We start from the raw sequence: 21,226 nt of genomic DNA on the forward strand, positions 1-21,226 counted from the left end.
GTGAGTCAAAGAGGCTCTTTCTTTGTTACAAATATATGAGCATGCAAAGATGAAATTACCATGGAATATCCAAACTAAACCCATAGAATTACATGAGCCGTACCGCATGAAGGATAATCAGTGGCTACACAGGTTATACGAGCATGCTGATGTGACTAGTGACAATTGAAAACAATGATAAATATACCACAAAACTATAATGAGTGGGAAGTGTTGGAGCAAGAGAGGAAGGACATATGAGAGACAACTATTGATGTAGACTCGACTAGATGGCGAGTCGTTCGACGGCCCGATCTTTCATGATACTAGCAGCAACAAGAAATTCCGGTCGAGCAAAGATGCAAGACCGTAAGAACGAAAACTTGCGTCAAGTAGATTGAATCGACTCCACGCACAGCAGCAACAAAATCCTCACGGATCAGCAACGAAGACGATATTTGGTGTCCCTCGACATGGAACGTTTTCTCTAACTTTATTGACTCACGATTTAAGAAAAACCGATCTGCGTTACATGGCCGAAGCCAGCCATATTTATAGGCGACCCTGAGCTCACAAACCGACCTGGACTCTATCCTAGCGTGCAAAACACTCACGTGCAAAACAAAGAGAAGGAAAACTAGGACTCTCTCTCTCAACCATATAACTAGGACTTTCCTAATAAAATAATTCGGCAACGTTGTTAATCAGGCAGGATCACGCCTAACCAAAATAGATCACGCAGGATCTAAACAACCAAAACAAGACCGTACCATAGCGGTTTCTATTCGGATGAAACTTACTAACAAAAACTAAAAAAAAATTAGGCTACTTGAATTGGAATAGCACCGACCAATGTCCAACTTGGAGTACGAAAATTTGGCGTGACTTCTTCAGCTGGTGGTTCTGATGATGGTACTTTCATTGTAATTTGGCCAATGGTCAAACTATTTGATTTGATAACTTGATCTCTTTTTGCACCTCTGGTCACATCATCCCCTCCTCCTTGAAACAAAACCGTCCTCGGTTTTGCGGGAGATTTCATTGACTTCTTCAGTGAAGCAGTTGTGTCCACCATGATTTCTCCCATAAACATAGAACGCAGAACATGTCGTCTTCCGGCTTTCCAAAAAGAGTATGTATTGGACCGTCCCTCATGTGTGGCATGACGGTCATATTGCCACGGTCTCCCCAACAATAAATGACATGCATCCATCGGCAATACATCACAAATCACTGTATCAGTACAGTCACCAACCGAAAAATTGAGACGCACCTTGTGAGTAACTTTCAGTTTCCCCGACTGATATAACCATTCGACGCAGTGGGGTTGTGGGTGCTTCCAGGTAGGCAAAGCTAAAGCATCCACCAAGTCCTTGCTAACCGCGTTGGTGTAGCTTCCTCCATCTATGATCAACTTACAATTAGTGTTGTTGATTTTGCATTGAGTTTGAAAAATATTCCATCGCTGCCCCTTATCCTCAATGCGATCTTCTTGCACCCGTTGCACCATCAAAGACGGATATGATTCAGCAGCTTCGAAACTCGCAACCACATTTTCAACATCTTCAGATTTTTCACCAGAGTGTCAGAAACTGCCTCTTCATCACTAGCGGATGCATAGCCATCTCTCGTGAGCAACATTCTTTTCTCATTAGGACATTCACGCTTCATATGTCCCCTTCCTCCACACTTGAAACACTCTATGTCACTAGTGCGTCCGGTCGACTGTGCACTAGAATCAACCATCGACAGTCCTGATTTTGAAGCATCCTTTTGCACGGAACCATGAGAGCGATTTGATGATGTTGCCCTGGAGCTAGGACCGACATCCTCACTCTTATACTGCGAGCGTCGCCATGTGTTCAAAGTGGTACTGGGAACAATGTTGACTTGGCGTCGCTTAATCTGTTGTTCCGCACGCACAGCTTGGTGCACAAGATCTTGTATGTTGTAGTAGACCACCATCTCAACACGATCCTGCACCTCGATATTTAGCCCGTTAAAGAAACGAGCCATAGTCCCCTCCGGATCCTCCGTTGTCCCTGTACGTATCATAAGCAATTCCATCTCCTTGTAATATTCATCAACACTCATATTACCTTGAGAGAGCCGCTGTAACTTGTTGTACATGTCTCTTTTATAGTGCTCAGGAACAAAACGTCGCCTCATGAATTCTTTCATACCTCGCCAAGTCGTCGGCCGATGTCTTGAACGACAAATTTGATTCCACCAAATTAGCGCGTATCCGGTGAATTCAATTCCAGCAAGTTGAACTTTCTTCTCCTCGCTATAATGATGGGCATCAAAAATTTGATCAACACGCATCTCCCACTCCAAATAGCCTTCTGGTTCGCACTTGCCGGAGAACGAAGGGATTGAAATTTTTATGCGCCCAATTCCATCATCCAAAGGCACACGCACAGCTTGACCAACTCGGTCATGCACTCCACCACGAATGGATGTTTCGGGACGAGGCTCATAGTGTCGTGGTCGTGGCGCGTACCCCGCGTGGTCAATGCCATCACCGAAACCATCATCTCCAGCATGAGGGTGTGCCGCCAGACGGCGATCATGCACGCCAGCATATCCGTCGCGAGCTGGTGGTGCATAATACAGTGGAGCAGCCGGAGCAGTCTGTGATGGTGCAGAAGTCGCTGCCGGCATATTGATGATGTCTGCCAAACCATCGAACCGAGTGATCAGGACATCTATCCTTTTGCCGAGCGCGTCATGACATTGCTTGATGTAGTTGCATGTGTGGTCAAAACCATCCCGAATATTTTGAGGAATATCATCCGCATACACTGGACGCACTATTTCCTCAGAATCAGCAGCAACCTCGTCACCCTTGTCGGCTGAGGTTGACATCTTAATCAACACAGTACCGTGAACAACCTTAGCTCTGAATACCACTTGATGTAGACTCGACTAGATGGCGATTCGTTCGACGGCCCGATCTTTCACGATACTAGCAGCAACAAGAAATTCCGGTCGAGCAAAGATGCAAGACCGTAAGAACGAAAACTTGCGTCAAGTAGATTGAATCGACTCCACGCACAGCAGCAACAAAATCCTCACGGATCAGCAACGAAGACGATATTTGGTGTCCCTCGACATGGAACATTTTCTGTAACTTTATTGACTCACGATTTAAGAAAAACCAATCTGCGTTACATGGCCGAAGCCAGCCATATTTATAGGCGACCCTGAGCTCACAAACCGACCTGGACTCTATCCTAACGTGCAAAACACTCACGTGCAAAACAAAGAGAAGGAAAACTAGGACTCTCTCTCTCTCAACCATATAACTAGGACTTTCCTAATAAAATAATGCGGCAACGTTGTTAATCAGGCAGGATCACGCCTAACCAAAATAGATCACGCAGGATCTAAACAACCAAAACAAGACCGTACCATAGCGGTTTCTATTCGGATGAAACTTACTAACAAAAACTAAAAAAAATTAGGCTACTTGAATTGGAATAGCACCGACCAATGTCCAACTTGGAGTACGAAAATTTGGCGTGACTTCTTCAGCTGGTGGTTCTGATGATGGTACTTTCATTGTAATTTGGCCAATGGTCAAACTATTTGATTTGATAACTTGATCTCTTTTTGCACCTCTGGTCACATCAATGATAGATGAGATAAGGCGGCAAGGGTATAGAAAGCGATGAGGTGTCGGACATAAAGGAACAATCGGAAAGGAAGAGAGGTTGAGGGTGTTCGCTCCGTAAGGCAACGTGACGAACGCCCCATCACGACATGTAAGAGCATCTACGGGTGGACTTCTCAAATATCCCATATACGTCTAGGCGGACAACCCGGTCAGTGACCAGTCACAAAATCGTGACCTAGTCGGGCTCCTGAAACCGACCCTATAAGTCCGGATTGACCGACACCCCCATATCTGGTCCATATCTAGGGCGGATATGGGAAGACTCGGACGTGCCTAGGCACGTTCACCACGCCGGATCGATAGACAAGAGCCACCACAAATGCCACCAAATCGCTCTGATCTTACTAGACCAACACTTTTCCTCTCATCTCATCTCATTCGTTCATGCCAGCCCTCCCCTCCCAATTTTGTGAAGCTTCTGGAAGCTTCTGGTCAGTTTATATTTCTTTCTTTCGGTTGTGGGGTTTTCTGGACCAGTTTTTGTCTGGTTATTTGTTTTTGTATCATCTTTTCTTTTTTATATTTTTTCAAATGTGTGAACTTTTTTGAATTCGTAATATTTTCCAAAACCGTGATTTTTTAAATCGTGTGATTTTTTCTATCAGATTTTGAATTTCTTTCCCTCAAAATTCGTGAACTTTTCCAAATGTTTGTGAACTATTTTAAAATTGGTGACATTTTTTCATGAAGTTTTCTCATTTTTGCGAAGTTTTCTCAATTTTATGAACTTTTTAAATTCGTGAACTTTCTTTTTGAATCCGTGAAGTTTTTTTAAATCCATGAACTTTTTTCAAATCCGCAAACAATTTTCAAATTTTGCGAACATTTGTTTTTGAAATTGCCATTATATTAAATCCCTAAAAAAATTTCAGTTTCGTGACTCTTAAAATTCCCAATTTTTTCTAGAAAACCGGTGTCTATTTCTCCAGAAACCAGCAGCTACCTGATGTACGCGCGCTGGAGGCGCCCTATAGTGAGTCTCCACATTATGGTAGTGTGTGCCTCTTGCTTGGAAGGCACGCCTTAATGGAGTTTGTGAATCCGAAATCGGGTGTGCATATGTGCTGGGCTGGGTCGGTGGGGAGGGAAGCCGAAAGTCGGCTCGTGGCTATAAATGGGGCAAGGGTAAATCGTGATCCATGGGACGGGTAATCGCCAAAAAGATTCCTCTCTGAGACCAAACAACCGTGGTGAGCGACGTCCAGTGAAATCAGCAGCAAACCCAAACCTAACGAGGGCAAGAATATGGCGGGCGCCGTTGAGCAGAATCGTCTTCTTCTAGTCGTGGAGATCCGCGGCCTTGAGCACCAGTACCATTTCGTGGGGGTCGACGTTAAAGGTCTGTTCTACCCTGATTCCGGTTCAGTCCCCAGCAAATCATCGGCGAGGGCCAGGGCTACTGCAACAGCGAGGACCACGGCGAGGGCTTCAGGGTCGCTGCGCAGCCTCCCGGCCCCCGTGGCGCGGTACAGGACGTCAGTCGACATGCCCGAGCGCATCGATTTCGCGCTCGTCGGCACCGCCATAGCGGGCGCCTCCAGCAACGGCAACACCTTCACGATGTCGCGATCCGGCGCGGTGTCGGCGGGGCCGGAGCTGCAGCGCTTGCGCGGTCGCACCTATCTCATCCCGATGGGGCGCCGTCTGTACGCGCTCAACCGACTCATGCACGATCTGGAGGAGCCGGCCTGCCTCGAGACGTTACCCCTCCCTGGCCCTGGGAGGCGCCGCCGGCAGGAGCCCTGGCGTGCCCTCCACGACCCCCCGCCCGGCTACCGCTCCCTGGACTTGGGCTGGCCGCGGGTCACGGCCTACCTCGCCGCCGGAACGCGGCTGTGGGTCTCGGCACAGGGGATGGGCACCTGCACTTTCGACACCGTCCGGTGCGCGTGGCGCAAGGAGGGCGACTGGGAGCTGCCCTTCCAGGGCCGCGGCCTCGTCGTCCCCGAGCTCGCCGGCCTCTGCTTCGGTCTGTGCCCCAAGGAGAACTGCCTGTGTGCCTGCGACATGCAGCAGTCCCCTCCGGCGGTCAGGTACGTGTGGGAGGAGACGCGGCCACGGTGCCCTCCGTCCGGAACCCCTTTCGGCTTCTACCCGGAAGAAGCAACCTTGGTATGGGGAGGGAACTTTTGGTCTATGGGTGTATATACACCCTATATGCAAAAAAAAATTAGTAATTCAACCAAAAGTCGAAAATTCCTGAAAATATTTTTGAAATAAACTTGACCTTCTATTGTACTCGTGAGAAAATAAATCCACAAAAAAATATATTCCTTTGACTTCTTTTTAAAAAAGACAATTTTTTGGCTAAAATAGTGTGAATAGTGACCTATAATAGCAAATAAATTTTGTCTTTTTTGCTGTGAAGTCAACTTTTGTTTTTTTTTCATCCAGATTTTTTTACTTGTGCAAAAGTAAGTCAAGTGTTTTGTCAAAATAGTTCTTACCTATTTTGACTTTTTATTAAAATAATAATAAAAAAATCCCATATAGGGTGTATATACATGCAGGTTCCAAAGTGTATTTCCCCCTTGGTATATCTTGGGAATGGAAAGTTTTGCATCTCATGGATCATTGGATTCGGCCGCCGGGCGCCCCTGCGCCCTGCCATCCTGTTGACGGCCCTGCAAGTCCTCGCCTCTGCTGTCGGTAAGCTCCGCGTTGTCAACCACAAGATCCGCTTCTATCAGATGCCAAGCCAGGGCAATGTGGCGCATGCTCTTTAGCCCGACTTTTGAATAAATTAACAGGGAATTCGTCCTATTACTCCGTACTTTGTTGTGTGTGTATACAATTGTATTGTATAATTAGTACCTAGTACTAGTATTAGTAGTTTGGCAATCCACTGAAGTCAAATTCAGCACCATTCTAATTTACAGTCAATGACAGCTCTCGAATCCATGTAATTTTGCAGTCACAGTTGAGTGATACTCCCTACGCTTCCTAAATACTCTCTCCGTTCCTAAAGATAAGTCTTTGTAGAGATTCCATCATAAACCACATACGGATGTGTATAGATGCATTTTAGAGTGTAGATCTATTCATTTTGCTCCGTATGTACTTCATAGTGAAATCTCTACAAAGACTTATATTTAGGAACGGAGGGAGTATAAGTCTTTTTAGAGATTCCAATTCGAACCACATACGAAGCAGAATAAGTGAATCTACACTCAAAAATATGTCTATATATATCGGTATGTATTTCTTATTGAAATCTCTAAAAAAACATATATTTAGGGACAGATGGAGTATATAACTTTTGTCCACAAACTTGATCAAAGTTTGACTTTAAAAGAATCTATATTCATTATATTATGGAACGGACAGGTTTTTAAAAAGCTGACCTCTGGCACATCTGATATCGATGAATATACAAAAATGAAACTGGATTTATAGAATAACAGCCAGGAAAATAAAGAACGACTTAACCGCAAATATATACCTATAGTAGTTGTTATATACCAGTGAGCGGAAGAGTATTGCCCAACATAGAAAATAAAGGTAATTGTTTATGAAATCATGAAATCAAACAAAATCTATGATGTTTTGCATCTGAAATTGCCAGCATGAACGCCGAATATCGTATAAAAAGACAAATGGTATCATTGTTGAGCGATCGCTATCTGGAATGAAGTATTTGTTTTAGATGTGCCTAGTTCTCGGTCAAACTGAGACTTAACCAAGTCTAAGTCAAGTGCCACAACATGTAAGAAAAAAAACTAGAAAAAAAATTGATTTTGCCGGGGAAGAAGAACAGAGAGGGTGGATTGAGGTCGCGTTGCACAGAGAACGATTGGCTGGAGAAAAGGAAAGAGGTAATGTTGAGGGGATAGGATGGTGTATGGGATCTACTGACGCATGGCGTGTGCAGAGCACGACTGATTGATGCGTGTGATCGGGTGCCCGATCCGAGTCTTTTCCTAACCAACAAATGGGATGGTTTAGAGAGTGCTCACGGAGATCCCCCTAGGAGCGCAGTCTTCCAAGATGCAAGCAAGCCACCTACACGCATGCATGAATCACGATATCAAACAGAAATTAATTTGTGGTTGGATGGTTAGGAGGACAGTGGTACGTATCCCTAGCCCACCAGAGTTCAAGTCCCAACTTACATTGATGCTCGCATTATTCCTGAATTTATTTTAGTTTCCGGCGATTTTCGTTCAGTGGGAGGAGACGTACTCGTTGACTGCGAGGCGGTTGTGGTGATTTCATAAAATCTCAAGATGCTATGCTGACTCGGTCTCTTGGAGGTGCTCACATGGATAGGGTATGTGTGTGCGTTTATAGAGATAAGTGTATGCTCGTGTATATGAGCAATTTTGATTGTACTTTTGCTGGAAAAAAACAGGGGCCGCTTAAGAGGAAGTTGCGAGCACGTTTTCATTTTAAAAAAATACATAAAGTCCTCGCCTCCGTCTAAAAAAACATCTCAGGAAAAAAATCCTCATCTTCATATAAGAAAAAAAAGGAAGAAATTATCACCGCAGCCTATCAGTGAGTGCCACTTTGCATAACCCTCCATTTAGAAAATACCAAAGGTCCTCACCTCCATTTAAAAAGAAAAAAATACATATAAAAAATAATCCCCACCTTCATCTACTTTTTTTTAAAGAGTTCTCACCGTGGTTAACCAGTTTGCGTCACATGACATAGCTGGTTGGCCGCCATTCCAGCGTAACTTAATGGGTTTAATAGAAGGCCTATATTGAATTTGCTTCAACGCCAATTGTTTATAGAGAGATGGTGTTTGCATGCCGGCCAAAGCGAGGTATCCACTTTTGTTTGCGGGCTTCCTATTTTCCCGGGGGAAGGGGACGTTGGCACCTGACTTTTATCTTATACTCCCTCTGTTCCTAAATATAAGTCTTTGTAGAGATTACACTATGAACTACATACAGAGCAAAATGAGTGAATCTACACTCTAAAATGCATCTATATACATTCGTATGTGGTTCACAGTGGAATTTCTACAAAGACTTATATTTAGAAACGGAGGGAGTATATCAAATGTTCCAACTCAGAATAAACGAATTGTCTTGAGGCTTGTATCCATTTTTTTTCCTGGTAAAATGTATGAGTACAATATACAATCCATGTTGGTGACCCATTGTAATTCAGGCTCGAGAACTGAGTAATTTAGGGACAAAATGGAAGTTGTGGTCAGGCATATGAAAAAAAACTTGGGAACGACATAAGAGATCAGATCAAAGGGCATTTATGTTGCAGTATGAGCGCAGAGATATCGCCACCAATATTGTTTACTCAGAGATAGCGTTTGCATGCTAGCCAAGCGAGGTATCCACTTTCGTTTGTGGGCTTCCTATTCAGAGATGTTTACTATGACTTTTTCCACTGTTGCAATGCACGGGCATGAGGCTAGTGTTAAGTTAGCACTGTTAAATTAACACTTGTGGCAGAAAAAAACTATGAAAATATGGAGCCTGCAAACAAAAGTGGATATCTCGGTTGGCTGGCATACAAACGACATCTCTGTATAAACAGTTGGCGTTGAAGCAAATTCAATATAGGTCTTGCATAAGTTAAACTTTGATAGTGAAATTTCAGTGTGTTACCAGTTTGTTAATGTGGCTGAGAATCACGATAACCTAGTCAAACACTAAAGTAGACATACATAGCAGAACTAAAGGAGCATTGTGTATTGTTGAGTAATAGTGCAACACTTGAACAGCCCGATTGATGACACATGGCAGTCTAATGTCAAAGCACACGACCATTCTCAGCTAATCCAGCAAACCCGATTCCCATGCTATTCTTTACTGTTATTATCGCTGCAAATTAGATAGTCGTACATAACTTACGCTTTCTCGTGCTGGTCTTGTCGACAGCAGCCATGCGGCGAGATCTCGTCGCTGGCGGGCGGGCAGTGGGCCACCAGGGAGACTCCTTGTCGACGGTGGCCGCACTGAAAAACTTATCACCGATGGTGAAGATGACTTCTTCTCAACTTCGCGTGCTGCTCATAGACGGCGGCCGCACCGAAAAACCTCATCGGCGAGACCTTGTCTATGAGCATAGTAGCAAGTTGAAATGTTATATTTGTGAACGGAGGGAGTAGTTGTTTTCTTTTTCTCAAATTAGCAAGTCGAAATGATATTAACTCTTAGCTAGGGTCATACTTAAAGTTGAATTAATACAGTTAAATTATACTAGTAGTACAAATAAAAATGGATTACTTCAGTGTTATTTGCATAGCTTGCTCGCATTACGTGCTGCATCTTATACTAAGGCGAAGCAAGTTGGCAATTGCATTATTATTAGCTTCTCCGGTACTGTTTTCCAGTTCCATATGCAGCAGTTATGATCTCTTTTCCACTATGCAACCTTCTGAGAGAGGTATTGCACGAATCTTTTTTTTTCTATTCTCATTCAAGTTATTCATAATTGGTTGAAATTATTCACAGTTGGTTTAATAAATGATTGTATTCGGCATATTCCGTGTGATCCTTTCAATGGGTACTACCAAACTGGAGATTGTATGTTGTGAAGGCAATAATGAACTTGGCCCATTTGGAGGTGCATATTCAAAGCAATCTCTTCTGATTTCTGAATCTAGTTGCCAATCATTCTGCATCTTAGTTAATACCACCTAGAATGCTGACCCTTGCACAAAACGCGTTTATCCTACTTGATACGAATTTAAGCACGTCTTGAGCTGTCCTAATACTCGAAATAAGGGACTTCATTACTTCATCCAAACTATTTAATATAGCATTTCATTAAAAAAATGCACTCCTACTTTTTTTGGTCGGTTTCAGCAGCGGCAACTGGCAAGATTGCCATGTAAAAGTGCAATGACAGGTGAGAGTTGAAGTACTCGCAAAATGTGAATTACAGATAGCCTTGCATATTGATGTAAAAAATTTCCCTTAACTGTTGCAAAGTTTTATCTCACAAAGAGAAATAAGAAGTTGCAAACTGAGTTCATATTATCTTAATATACCCCATTCCGTTTATGATCTGCGAGCACTTCTCCTCCATGACTATGTCCACTGCAAATTTTCTTAGTCCTGGCCACCCCCTAATCATTTAACAGATATTTTTTGTTTTTGACTAATATCGTCTTGTGGAATTTTGCAACTTTATAACTGATCATATGAATCACTTGGTGGCAATTATTGTTGCCATTCTCTCGTATTAAACCATGAGCTTATGGTATTATTGTTTTCTTGGCATTCCGTGGAGGCATCAGTATGACATTATTGCCTCTTTAGACTGCTCAATGGGCAGACGATTCCCAACACAATCTTTCTAGTTTTTGATGTTGAAGATCCTGAGGGTATGGGTCATTGCTCGAAGACATAAGGTAGTACCCTGCTTAGTTGTCATTCTGCTCTAATTAAGAGTAGGGTGTAAGCTCAGTCAAATATATATCTGAAAAGATTCTCTGGGAACGTAGTATAAATGTACATGTCCCTACCTGCTCTGTACTCACAAGATAACATTACCACAGTCCTTGCACTAGATTTTTAGAAGTTTTAGAAATTGCAGTAGAAGGTTCCGGTCGACATTAGCCCAACAAAATGGAGGCGAAGTGCGCAGCTATCTGGAGCTCTGTCGATGGGAGGAGCGAGGAGTCTGAGATGATTGCTCACCTGCAGTCCATGTTCTGGAGCAACAGTGATGCTGCTGTCAACCTTTGCTCTCCAAGCACCAGTGCCAATTCTTGTGTTGCAGCTAGCACAGTGCATAGTAATTTGTTCCTTCCTCTTGACATGGAGAGCCATATCACAACCCCAATGGTGAACACTGGCATGGACCTATGCTTTGATCACCGGCATCAGACCGTTACTGGTCACAAGAGGACATCCCATATGGATGAGCAGATCAAGAGAACTAGCCAGAAATCCCGGACTGTTCCCTCGGTAAGGCTACGATATTGTGAATGCTAAGTTATGCATCCTCTCTTGAAATAAATCCTTTCACTGTTCTAACATTCTGATCGATGCAATTGTTTGCAGGTATCAGATGCTCTGTGTTTAAGCCTAGCTGATAACGAGACCAATGGTGACACTGTCAATCAGAGCTCTTCGTCCTGCTGCAGCTCAGAAGAAGATTCGATTGCCGCATCTGAGGAATCCTTTGTTCCGAACCAGGGTGACAATTCAAGAGGTTGCAGGCGGCCTTCGAAGAATTTGCAGTCTCTTTATGCAAAGGTTAGGACACGGTTATGTTACTCTTGTTCTGATCATGGAATACGAATATTTCTGTTCTCTGACGGTATTTGTGATGCTTCTTACAGAGGAGAAGAGAGAGGATCAACGAGAAATTGAGAGTACTGCAGCACCTGATTCCCAATGGAACCAAAGTAAGCTCTCACTGATTGGTTAGTGATTCACTTACTGAATAATGGAGAGTCCATCTAACACGGCAATTTTATGCGTTTCCAGGTTGACATTAGCACAATGTTGGAGGAAGCAGTCCAGTATGTCAAGTTTCTGCAGCTGCAAATAAAGGTAGTACTTACTTGTTTATGTTCCAGTTAAGCCATTTGTCATTGCTGAAAAAATGTAACACTGAATTCATCGAACCGATACAACAAAAGTTTGCATGGACAATTCAGAATGTTTGTGCAGGTGCCACACTACCACCATACTTCCAAAATTCAACATACTCCCTCCGTTCCTAAATATAAGTCTTTTCAGAGATTCCAATATGGACTACATGCGGAGAAAAATGAGTGAATCAACACTCTAAAGTATGTCTATACATACATCCGTATGTAGTTCATATTGAATCTCTAAAAAGACTTATATTTAGAAACGGAGGGAGTATATAACATGTTGGGAGGTTGTTTGGATGTGGGGATATGTTCTTTGGAGCTTCAGATTTGAACAGAATACCAAAACGACCCATAGAACCCCCCAGTTAATATAAAAGGATTTAAATTTGGCAAAAGGGGCGAAATTGCTTAATCCTCTGTGCTTTTTTCTATTTGATTTGAAAAGGAGGATACAAGAAATTTATTTCAAACATGGAGTATTATTCTGATCTTCCCTTGTTCTGAACAGGTCTTGAGCTCTGACGAGACATGGATGTACGCACCTCTCGCCTACAATGGTATGGACATCAGCCTGAGTCTGAGAATTACCGCAGCCCAAGAATGAACTGGTCATAATCCGAAGCCTTGTTGCTGTCAAGTCAAATTCAGTACATGGTGCATTTGTTCAAGATCTTAACCCTGACTTTGAATTGTTCATTTGCTTCTTGTGACTTAGAGGAAGGTGTTGCCTTGCCAGATACAGTAAGTAAATATTGTACGTATCAAATAAGTTGGAGCATGCCATATGTAGCAAGGAAACAATGTACTCCCTCCGTCCGAAAATACTTGTCAACAAAATGGACAAAAAGGGATGTATCTAAAACTAATATACATCTAGATACATCTTCTTTTATTCATTTTGATGACAAGTATTTTCGGACGGAGGGAGTATCAAATAAGTCTGATTAATGATGATGACATTACTTGGCTCAGTGATTTTCTTATCATCGAAGCAAAAACTTTCAAGTCTGATTAATTATAAACATTAAAATAAGGTATGCATTGCCAGTTTTTGTCATATAAGAATAGATCCTGAAAACAAATAAATAATTAAAATCTCCAAACTACTTTGACAAAGAGAGATTTAGCACCTTGTGGCTCTCATGGTCCATTAGGTAGCTCTGGCAGGGATGTAAACCGAGTCCTGCTTATCGGTCTAACAGTTCAATAAAGTATTTTTTTCCGGGGAAAATGAACTATCAAGCTCACCATTTATTGCGCCATTTACATCCCTAAGCTCTGGCATCTGATGGTAATTTGGTTTGTGCTGCTCAAAAGCTTTATCTTGGATAGGAAAGATATTGTTCAAAGCCAGAAAGTGCAACTTGGCAATGCCAAGTGCTTGTAGCACTACAGTAGTGAATCATGAGTTGCCATTTTGTATGCCGCAAAATAGGTTGCCAAAGTTGCATCAATTATAGATTGATGAGTACGTGATCCATATGCTCATGGGTTTTTGCTAGAACTGGTGTAGTTAACTAGTAATATAGGCGTTAATGAAGAATTCTCTATTTCGCTTATCACTAATTTCAGTGTGCGTACATGTAGCTTTCACAACAGCTAACAAGATATCTTCTGCTTTACTTGGTGCCCTAAGCTTTATCTAATTGTGATTGAGGTGTCCAACTATTGTGGTTCTTGAGTTGAGCAGCATCTGGCAGGCATTTTAAGGAGTTAGGATCTTAATATGGACAAAATTATAAAATGTCATCTTATATATTAAGATCCTAACTCCTTAATTGTATTGTATTGGTGCCCTAAGCTTTATCTAATTGTGATTGAGGCACCTCACTTTCAGGTCAATTGTATTGTTGGAATAAAGACAATAGACAGATTTTTAGAGTCCATAATCTGGGAGGGAACCGGCATAGGATGAATTCTCTCCCCTATGTCCCTCCTTAAAAATCCGCCATTTCTCAAAGATTCAAACAGATTTGTTGTAAAAACCCTAGTCTGAATGTCATTTCTCAAAGCGAAGGCTTTATGGATATCAATAACAGTATATGGCCTTTCTGAATGCTCTGTGAATATATAACTGGGCAGATAATGTGCCGGGTGGCACTGGTACATGGCAGTACATTCAACCAGCACATGTGTAGGCCGTTTTGCCATGGGAAATACTTGTACTCCTACTTCATACTGACGATTCAACAAAAAGGTACTCCCTCCGTCCTATAATAGACGTTTTAGCTTGCAAAAAAGTCTTGAGACGGAGGAAGTATCTCCCAACAGACTCATTCAACATATCTGATGAAGATAAACTCCATCGGAGTTGAAACTACCCAGAGCAAACTTCACATGGGGGTGCAAGGAAAACACCACTTGGTAAGAAAAATGGCAGTTTTAGTACAATCACTTAGTACGATCACTTACTACATTTTAGTACGATTGCTTACGTTACAATAATTTAGAACGATTGCTTACGATACAATAATTTGCATATGACTTAGCATTCCTGATACAACGGGTCCTTTCCTAAGATTAGCTTTTGATCTTCTCCGGAAGTTCTCTAATCGCTTGCCTAGAGACCTTAGTCAATGAGCCACTTCACTACATACCTTAGTCAATGAGCCACTTCTTCGATACCGAGAAGAGCCGCATTCATAATCTCATCCATGACACATTGCCCAGGAGTAGCTTAAGACTGTGAGAGAATGAACAGACACATCTGACAGCAAGCAGCCAGCCCCTAACAAGCTTGGATATGCAATAATTTGCTTCTTCCAACTGCTCCATCAGGCGCTCAGTTTCTTCCTCCAGCCGTTTCAGTTTGTCGTAACTGTAGTCCCTGATCACCACATTGGCTGCGGTCTCTAAGTACTCAATGGCTTTAAGAGCAGCTGTGTCCTCTGCCACTTCATCGTCCGTGGAATATGTTCCGGATATCGACATATGGGCGGGGGCTCCTTCGACTGTAGAGGCATCGAAAAGCACGGTGACGCATATCTTGTTATCGTCGCATATCTCGCGGCGGTATTCGGCCTCTGGGATTCCCAGCTCTGCTAGCACGATGTCAAGTATGGCTCTCAAGGGAATTCTGATGATCGTCGGAGCATCCTGTAATGTTCAGAACCCCAAGATAGTGGTATCAGTGCAGGACTGGGACAAAGAATGATGGCATACTTAAAATGAGCAGTGAGTGGCATGACACAGAGCAAACGTATACTGTATGAAGGTAAAAGCGAATCTATCTATGCACCATGATTCTTTTGTCCAGGAAAAGGCATTATCTGGACTGTAGTCGACCTAGAGTGCCGCATGAGGGCCTGGTATCTTCTAGCCAGAATATGCTACCGAGTGTTGCATTTTTTTCCCAAACGAAAACATTAAGCTGTGTACCTAGCTGCTAGCCATGGGAGCAGTAAATTTTGAGCTGACCTGAGCAAGCCCTGACGCTGAACCTGGTGACCCCATTTCTTCGCTGGTCATGGTCGCCATGATTCCAAGGTCCTGCAGGAACCGGCAGCCACTCTGTTTCAGTTCAGAGCTCCATCGTGGCGCCTAAACAGAGCAAGAATGGGGGGAGCCGAGATCGATTTACGTCGTGTGCTCGACGGGCGAAGGCAGCGGATCTGCTTCTCCCCGCGACGGCGGCGCTGAAGAGCAGAGAGGGGGAAACAGCGGATACACGGTCGGTGCTCGGTGGTAGGCGTGGACGCGTGGTGGTTATCTAGCAAACAGCCGACAAGGAAGGAAATGGGCTTTGCCCTACCATTTGCTCTCCCCTTGGACAACCTTCACCCCGGCCCATTTAGATGGGTGTAGAACTGTGGACTGCTGGAGTCTGTGGTTCCCCTGTGCAGCAGGCTGCGGGATATCCAAACTTCAGAAGAGCCAACAAGCATTTGTTGGCCAGTTCGGTCACACGTCTGAACATTATTCCTTAGGAAATCAGCAATATATTTACACAAAGACTGCAGCTAGTACATGACTAATTGCCACTCCCAAGTCCCCAAGCACTCAAACTGACACGGCTGATCCAGATGGGATAGCAATGCTTCTTGCAGGAGTTGACAATTTCTCACCTGTTCATCAGGGATACAACAAAACAGAGAGGGGATGAAAATCACCTACTGGGCCAAGCAGGCTCGACAACTGGAGATCGCAAGCATGTGCCGGTATAACATCAGACGGCCGATAGGGTTTAAATCTTGCAATTTCCATTATGATATCCACATATAACAAACAAAGCGCACAATGGTTGACACATTTCATCAACTAATATAAAAAGAAGAAGAGAAAAAGGATGAAGCTCTATGGTATACTAGCTATCAGCAAAGAAGATAAAAAAAAGGATGTACATTTGATTTATGGTCAGCACTGTGCAACCATGGCGGTATAAAGGCGCAAAGTATATCAGGTCTGAAAATGTTTATTTTCAAAAAGGTTTTTATACATCTCCAAACCGCGATGCGAGAGATGCTACCAAGGCTTGAGGTCACCCACCGGGCCGGCAGTCCAGTTCAGACGGGCCTGACCGGGCTTCAAGAAGACACTTTCGCCATGCGGAAGCTTGCGAGCAAGCCCGTTCAGTATCTGATGGAATGCATCTCCTGCTTGAGCTGGCTGGGGGAACAGCATAGCTTGCTTCATCGAAGGGTTTGCGAGAAGCCTTTGCTTCCTCAGTATGTCCTCTGTCGGAATGGATGTCAGGATGCTGTCCAGCCTCGGGACATCCTCCTCGGGAACAAACACGCCGATCTCCTCCCATGGGATGGCGTCCGCGAATGGCAGGACGATGTCGTCTGCGATGATCACCGGGATGCAGCCGAAAACCACGGCTTCCACCAGCCTGGGGCTCCATGGAGCCCAGCCCAATGGGCACAGGCAGAACACAGACCTCTGCATATCTTCATAGTATGTCGGTGGGTGATCGGTTGAGATGTCGAACAGCGGGTTGTTCTTGAAGTTCTCCCAGACAGATGCACGAGCACCTCTGCAGAATACATAGGAATGTCAGATCGGCAATACAATGCAATAAGAGGGAATAGCAGGATCAATAGGACTAATTGCATTTTTAGACAGAGAACAATTTACCTCGCGTAGTATCCACCCTCGGGATCATTGCCGGTGTCATAGAACAGACCACGGAAGTATACGAAGATGGATCGAGGGGTCTCTCCGGGAATAAGGTGATTTTGCATTTTCTGTGGAGGCGCAAATGGCGGAATTGTGATGGAGCCTTCCTTCAAGCAGACATGGTTCTTTTGTCCAAAGGTCTGAACCAGTGTGGCACGCTGAAGCAAGGGAAGGATTCCACGTCCAATTGCTTTCTCTTCCTGAAATAATAAAGGAAGCTCGTGTTACAGAAGGACAAAATTGTGCTGGAATAAGCATCAGAGATAATGTGTCAGTCAGAAAAAAACATGGCATGACATGGCAGATTGGCATGTAGTTATTTTCAATTGGACAGCTAACTGTAAATCTGAAGAGTAGTCAGACTTTTTTTTTATACAGAAAAGCAAGCAAATCATTATCTGAAACAAAGGACAAAGCATGTGCAGACTGAAGTACTTAAGTCAGAGTTGCCCATTCATAAACACAAATGATAAAACTAGCATCTTGATGCCCCACTGTCCCCATGCTCCATGCTGCAATTAGATATCCCCTAGTTGTTCAAAACACATGTACTCCAGTACTAAACAATTGCTTAACGTCTAGAGTTCAGTTAATCAAATAAGAGAATCTGAGAATGTGTGCAACAGCAGGGATTTGCTCATGTGTCTGTACCTGATAATGGAAGCAAGCGCCAAAGTCATGTGGTGTGACAAAGAAATGATCTGCCCCCTCCGATCTATTCCAGTAAGGCCATTTCGTCGCGATCAGCTCGATCGCGCTGCGCATCATCCGCGGAGACTTGAAGGGCAAGGGGAGACCTGACGGGGTGAGGTCGCATGTCGGGTACACGGGTGTGTAGAACCAATCCGCTTCCTCGGGATTAGTAGTCCGAACCGCGCTCGACAGCAGGAACCGGTGCATGAAGATCTCCGCGGCGAACATGTGGTTCAGGCACCTTGGGTCTTTCTTCAGCAGCTTCTTGTTGTATTTTCCGGGGAGGTCATAGATAAACACCTTGAGCCTCCCAACAGGGTCATCGTCCAGCACATCACCAGCACTCCCTGCATTTTGTTGGCCAGAAGACATCTATGAGTGTTGCCCAAAAGCAGAGCAAAGAATATACCAAGCTTGATAACAGTATCACATAGCACTTTGATTGAAAGGATTGTATATTAAGCAAGGTCTAACTCCAATACTCTATGCTAAATGGCATGAATCATGATTGCCCTAAGCAAGGTGCTAATATCATCTGTAGGTTCAATAAAAGATACAGTAGTTTGAATTGAACCAGAAACTAGACAAATTATCTGATTCTGAAAAGGGGCCTGAGAATTCAGGCTGGGGAAGTCTAACCACAGACAATCAAATATGAAAACTCCTAATAAAAGATGCCCAAAATGCTGTCTTTAGCAGCTGCTTGATGCAGGACACGAGACAAACTAGAGAAATCAGGCAGTTCGAGTTGCACAAACTGACAAGATTGGGGGGAAACCCCTTGATTCGAAAAAAAAAACTGACAAAGATTGCCGCTATCAAGTCAAGACAAGGCCCCTCACCTGAGATCCTCTCTGTCTGGTGGCCCTGCTGCGCCGCCGCCTGCTGGGCCTCCGCCGCAACAAACAGCGCCGCCGCCGCCGCCGCAAGAACCGCAATGGCAACCAAGACCCGCCTCGCCATCATCCTCTCGATCCCCAGCACTTCTCCGTCCGGCTCCGCCCTTCTGAACCGCTAGGCAATCGCCAAGGCTAGTTAAAGAAGAAGAGAACGGGGGGCAGGGAAGAGGCTTTTCCGGCAATTCCTTGCCCCACCAAGAAGCGTTTGGTGGCGGCGGAAGGTGGGGAGGGCCTGTCCTACGCCGAGGCCGAGCTTGAAGAACAATCAGAGCTGCTCATGTGTGCTTCAAGGGAGGGAAGGGGAAGGAGGGGATTAATACTGCTGGCCGAGAGACGAGGAGGGGAGGGTGGGGGAGAGCTGTCCGCGGCTGATTCTTCCCTCTCTCCCTCTTCTTGCTTCCTGAGGCTTTCCTTCACTTTCCGTGCACACCAATGATGGGTGAGCTGTAGGGCTCTGGATTAGTCTAATGCGGTGTTTTTTTCCAGGGAGGTTTGGTGAGGGGTCTGCTGCCAGGCTTCTTTCCTGCTCCCCTCACCTCACCCAACTTGGACATTCGACCTCTCACTTGTCCTCACCTTAAACATGTCAACTATCAAGTCCTCTCTCTTTTTCTCCCATTCTTTGGCATGGAGTAGTAGTCATTTATTTTGTTTAGGAAGGTAAGTGATTAATTGATATTGTATTTGGGTCCTCTTTCTCTTTCTCCAAGTCTCTAGAAGAGTATGTAATTGATTTGCACATGGGATGAATGGAATTATACCAAGGGGCTGCTCTGTGGGCCCAAATCAAGCGGCGCCCGGTGGAAGGTAACGGAAATCCGTTCCACAAGCCGCAACCAACGGCTCAAATCATTTCTGCCGACGATCGGAGGGCGAACGGGAGTGGCGTGACTATCTGAATAGGCGAGTAGTTGAACCACGCGGCGTTGGGAAGATAGACACGTGTTGTCGTGAGTCATCACTGGCGGAGACAAGCCCCAGGCTGCCCAGGCGGTGGCCTGGGGCGTGAGCTGTGTTCCTTTGTGTACTGTAGCTAGTTTTATACTGTTCATTACTGTAGCTAGTAGTTGGCATGGGGCTTGCCTGGGTGTTCCCACTTCCTGTCTCCGCCACCATGAGTCATGATCATATTTGCACGGCTATGAGAAAAGCCACTTTCTCCATAGTAATCTGAATTGGTTTTTTTTCATGTGGAATGAATGAAAATTATACCAGGTGACTACTCTGTGGGCTGAATCAAGCGGGACAGGTCGAAGTGGTGGAAGAGCCAAAAGTTGAGTATCAGCAAACCCACTCCGCAAGCCAAAACCGACGGCTCAAATCGTTTCCAGTGGCGATCGGACGGATGATAACATGCAAGCAGGAGTTGTCTCACCAACTAAGTGGGCGGGTGGTTAAACCCATGTGGCATTTAAAGAGATGGCCACTTATTGTCATGACTATGATCATTTTCTCGGTCATGATAATTGTAGTCAAAGTGTGTCTTATGGTTGATGTTTTTGTCGGATTGTGGGTTCCGGCAGACCCTTGAGGTTCGAACACTGGGGTGTGCGTGAAGATCTCTCCTCTACCAACTCACGTCTCGTCGCCTCGCAAAGGATCTAGGCTACACGATGAACAACACAAGAGACGCAAGATTTATACTAGTTCGGGCCACCGTTGTGGTGTAATACCCTACTTTAGTTTGTGGTGTGGTGGATTGCCTCTAGGGCTGATGATCAGTCAGTACAAGGGAAGAACAGCCTCGTGAGGGGTGTTCTTGTGGTGTTCCTTTGGAGGGGTCGATTCGAGCCGCCTCTATACTATGGTGGCTAGTCCTATATATAGAGCGAGAGGCCCTGGTCCTCTTCCCAAATATTGAGCGGGAAGGGCGCCAACAATTGTCCATTTTGAAGGGGAACATCTAGTACACTTATCCTGACTAAAGTCGGTCCCCGCCTGCCAAAGACTCTGACCATGACGCCGTCCTGGGCTCCACGATGACCTCCTTCCGGCCGTTCCTCTGGCCTTGGTCTTGTTGCACCAAAATGGTTGCCTTTGCATGTTGTCTTGGCCTGTGCTTGCCCCCTTTGCACCAAAGGGGAAACAAGGACACTGCGCAGGCCGGCGCCCGCCTGGCCTCGATCGTCATGGCTTGCGTCACGGGCACCTCGCGAGGTACCCCGCCTTGATCTCTCCGCCTCCTCGCGAACCTGCCTGATGAAGCTACTTCTGAGGAAGCTTCCTGTCGTCTACCCCGCGAGGCTCGGTCCCTCGCGAGGGTCTTGAGCTTGAGTCGATGAAGATGGGCCGCATTGGGCCATTGCTTGAGCCACGCCGCAGGCCGCAGGCAGG

At 44.8% G+C, this 21,226-nt stretch overlaps 2 protein-coding genes and 1 long non-coding RNA gene across 3 annotated transcripts; 1 reads left to right on the forward strand and 2 right to left on the reverse strand.

The window, feature by feature from the left end:
* Positions 1–11,101: 11,101 nt before the first annotated feature.
* On the forward strand, positions 11,102–13,035 carry LOC119282019. The gene is made up of 3 exons (XR_005138606.1): positions 11,102–11,987; positions 12,070–12,135; positions 12,691–13,035. It is a non-coding gene; the product is annotated as an uncharacterized LOC119282019 (long non-coding RNA).
* Positions 13,036–14,514: 1,479 nt separating this feature from the next.
* On the reverse strand, positions 14,515–15,883 carry LOC119278247. The gene is made up of 3 exons (XM_037559605.1): positions 15,763–15,883; positions 15,600–15,671; positions 14,515–15,278 (listed from the first exon to the last, which is right to left on the reverse strand). Exons 2-3 carry the CDS (start codon positions 15,657–15,659, stop codon positions 14,823–14,825), a joined length of 516 nt encoding a protein of 171 aa, XP_037415502.1. The 5' UTR covers positions 15,660–15,671; positions 15,763–15,883; the 3' UTR covers positions 14,515–14,822.
* Positions 15,884–16,359: 476 nt separating this feature from the next.
* LOC119278246 (probable glucuronosyltransferase Os01g0926700) lies at positions 16,360–19,281 on the reverse strand. The gene is made up of 4 exons (XM_037559604.1): positions 18,836–19,281; positions 17,952–18,340; positions 17,259–17,500; positions 16,360–17,157 (listed from the first exon to the last, which is right to left on the reverse strand). The coding sequence occupies exons 1-4, from the start codon at positions 18,957–18,959 to the stop codon at positions 16,644–16,646; spliced, it is 1,269 nt and encodes a 422-aa protein (XP_037415501.1). The 5' UTR covers positions 18,960–19,281; the 3' UTR covers positions 16,360–16,643.
* Between the last annotated feature and the right edge of the window lie 1,945 nt (positions 19,282–21,226).

The sequence above is a fragment of the Triticum dicoccoides genome, chromosome 3B, assembly GCF_002162155.2.
Source record: "Triticum dicoccoides isolate Atlit2015 ecotype Zavitan chromosome 3B, WEW_v2.0, whole genome shotgun sequence".
NCBI classification, from domain to species: Eukaryota; Viridiplantae; Streptophyta; class Magnoliopsida; order Poales; family Poaceae; genus Triticum; species Triticum dicoccoides.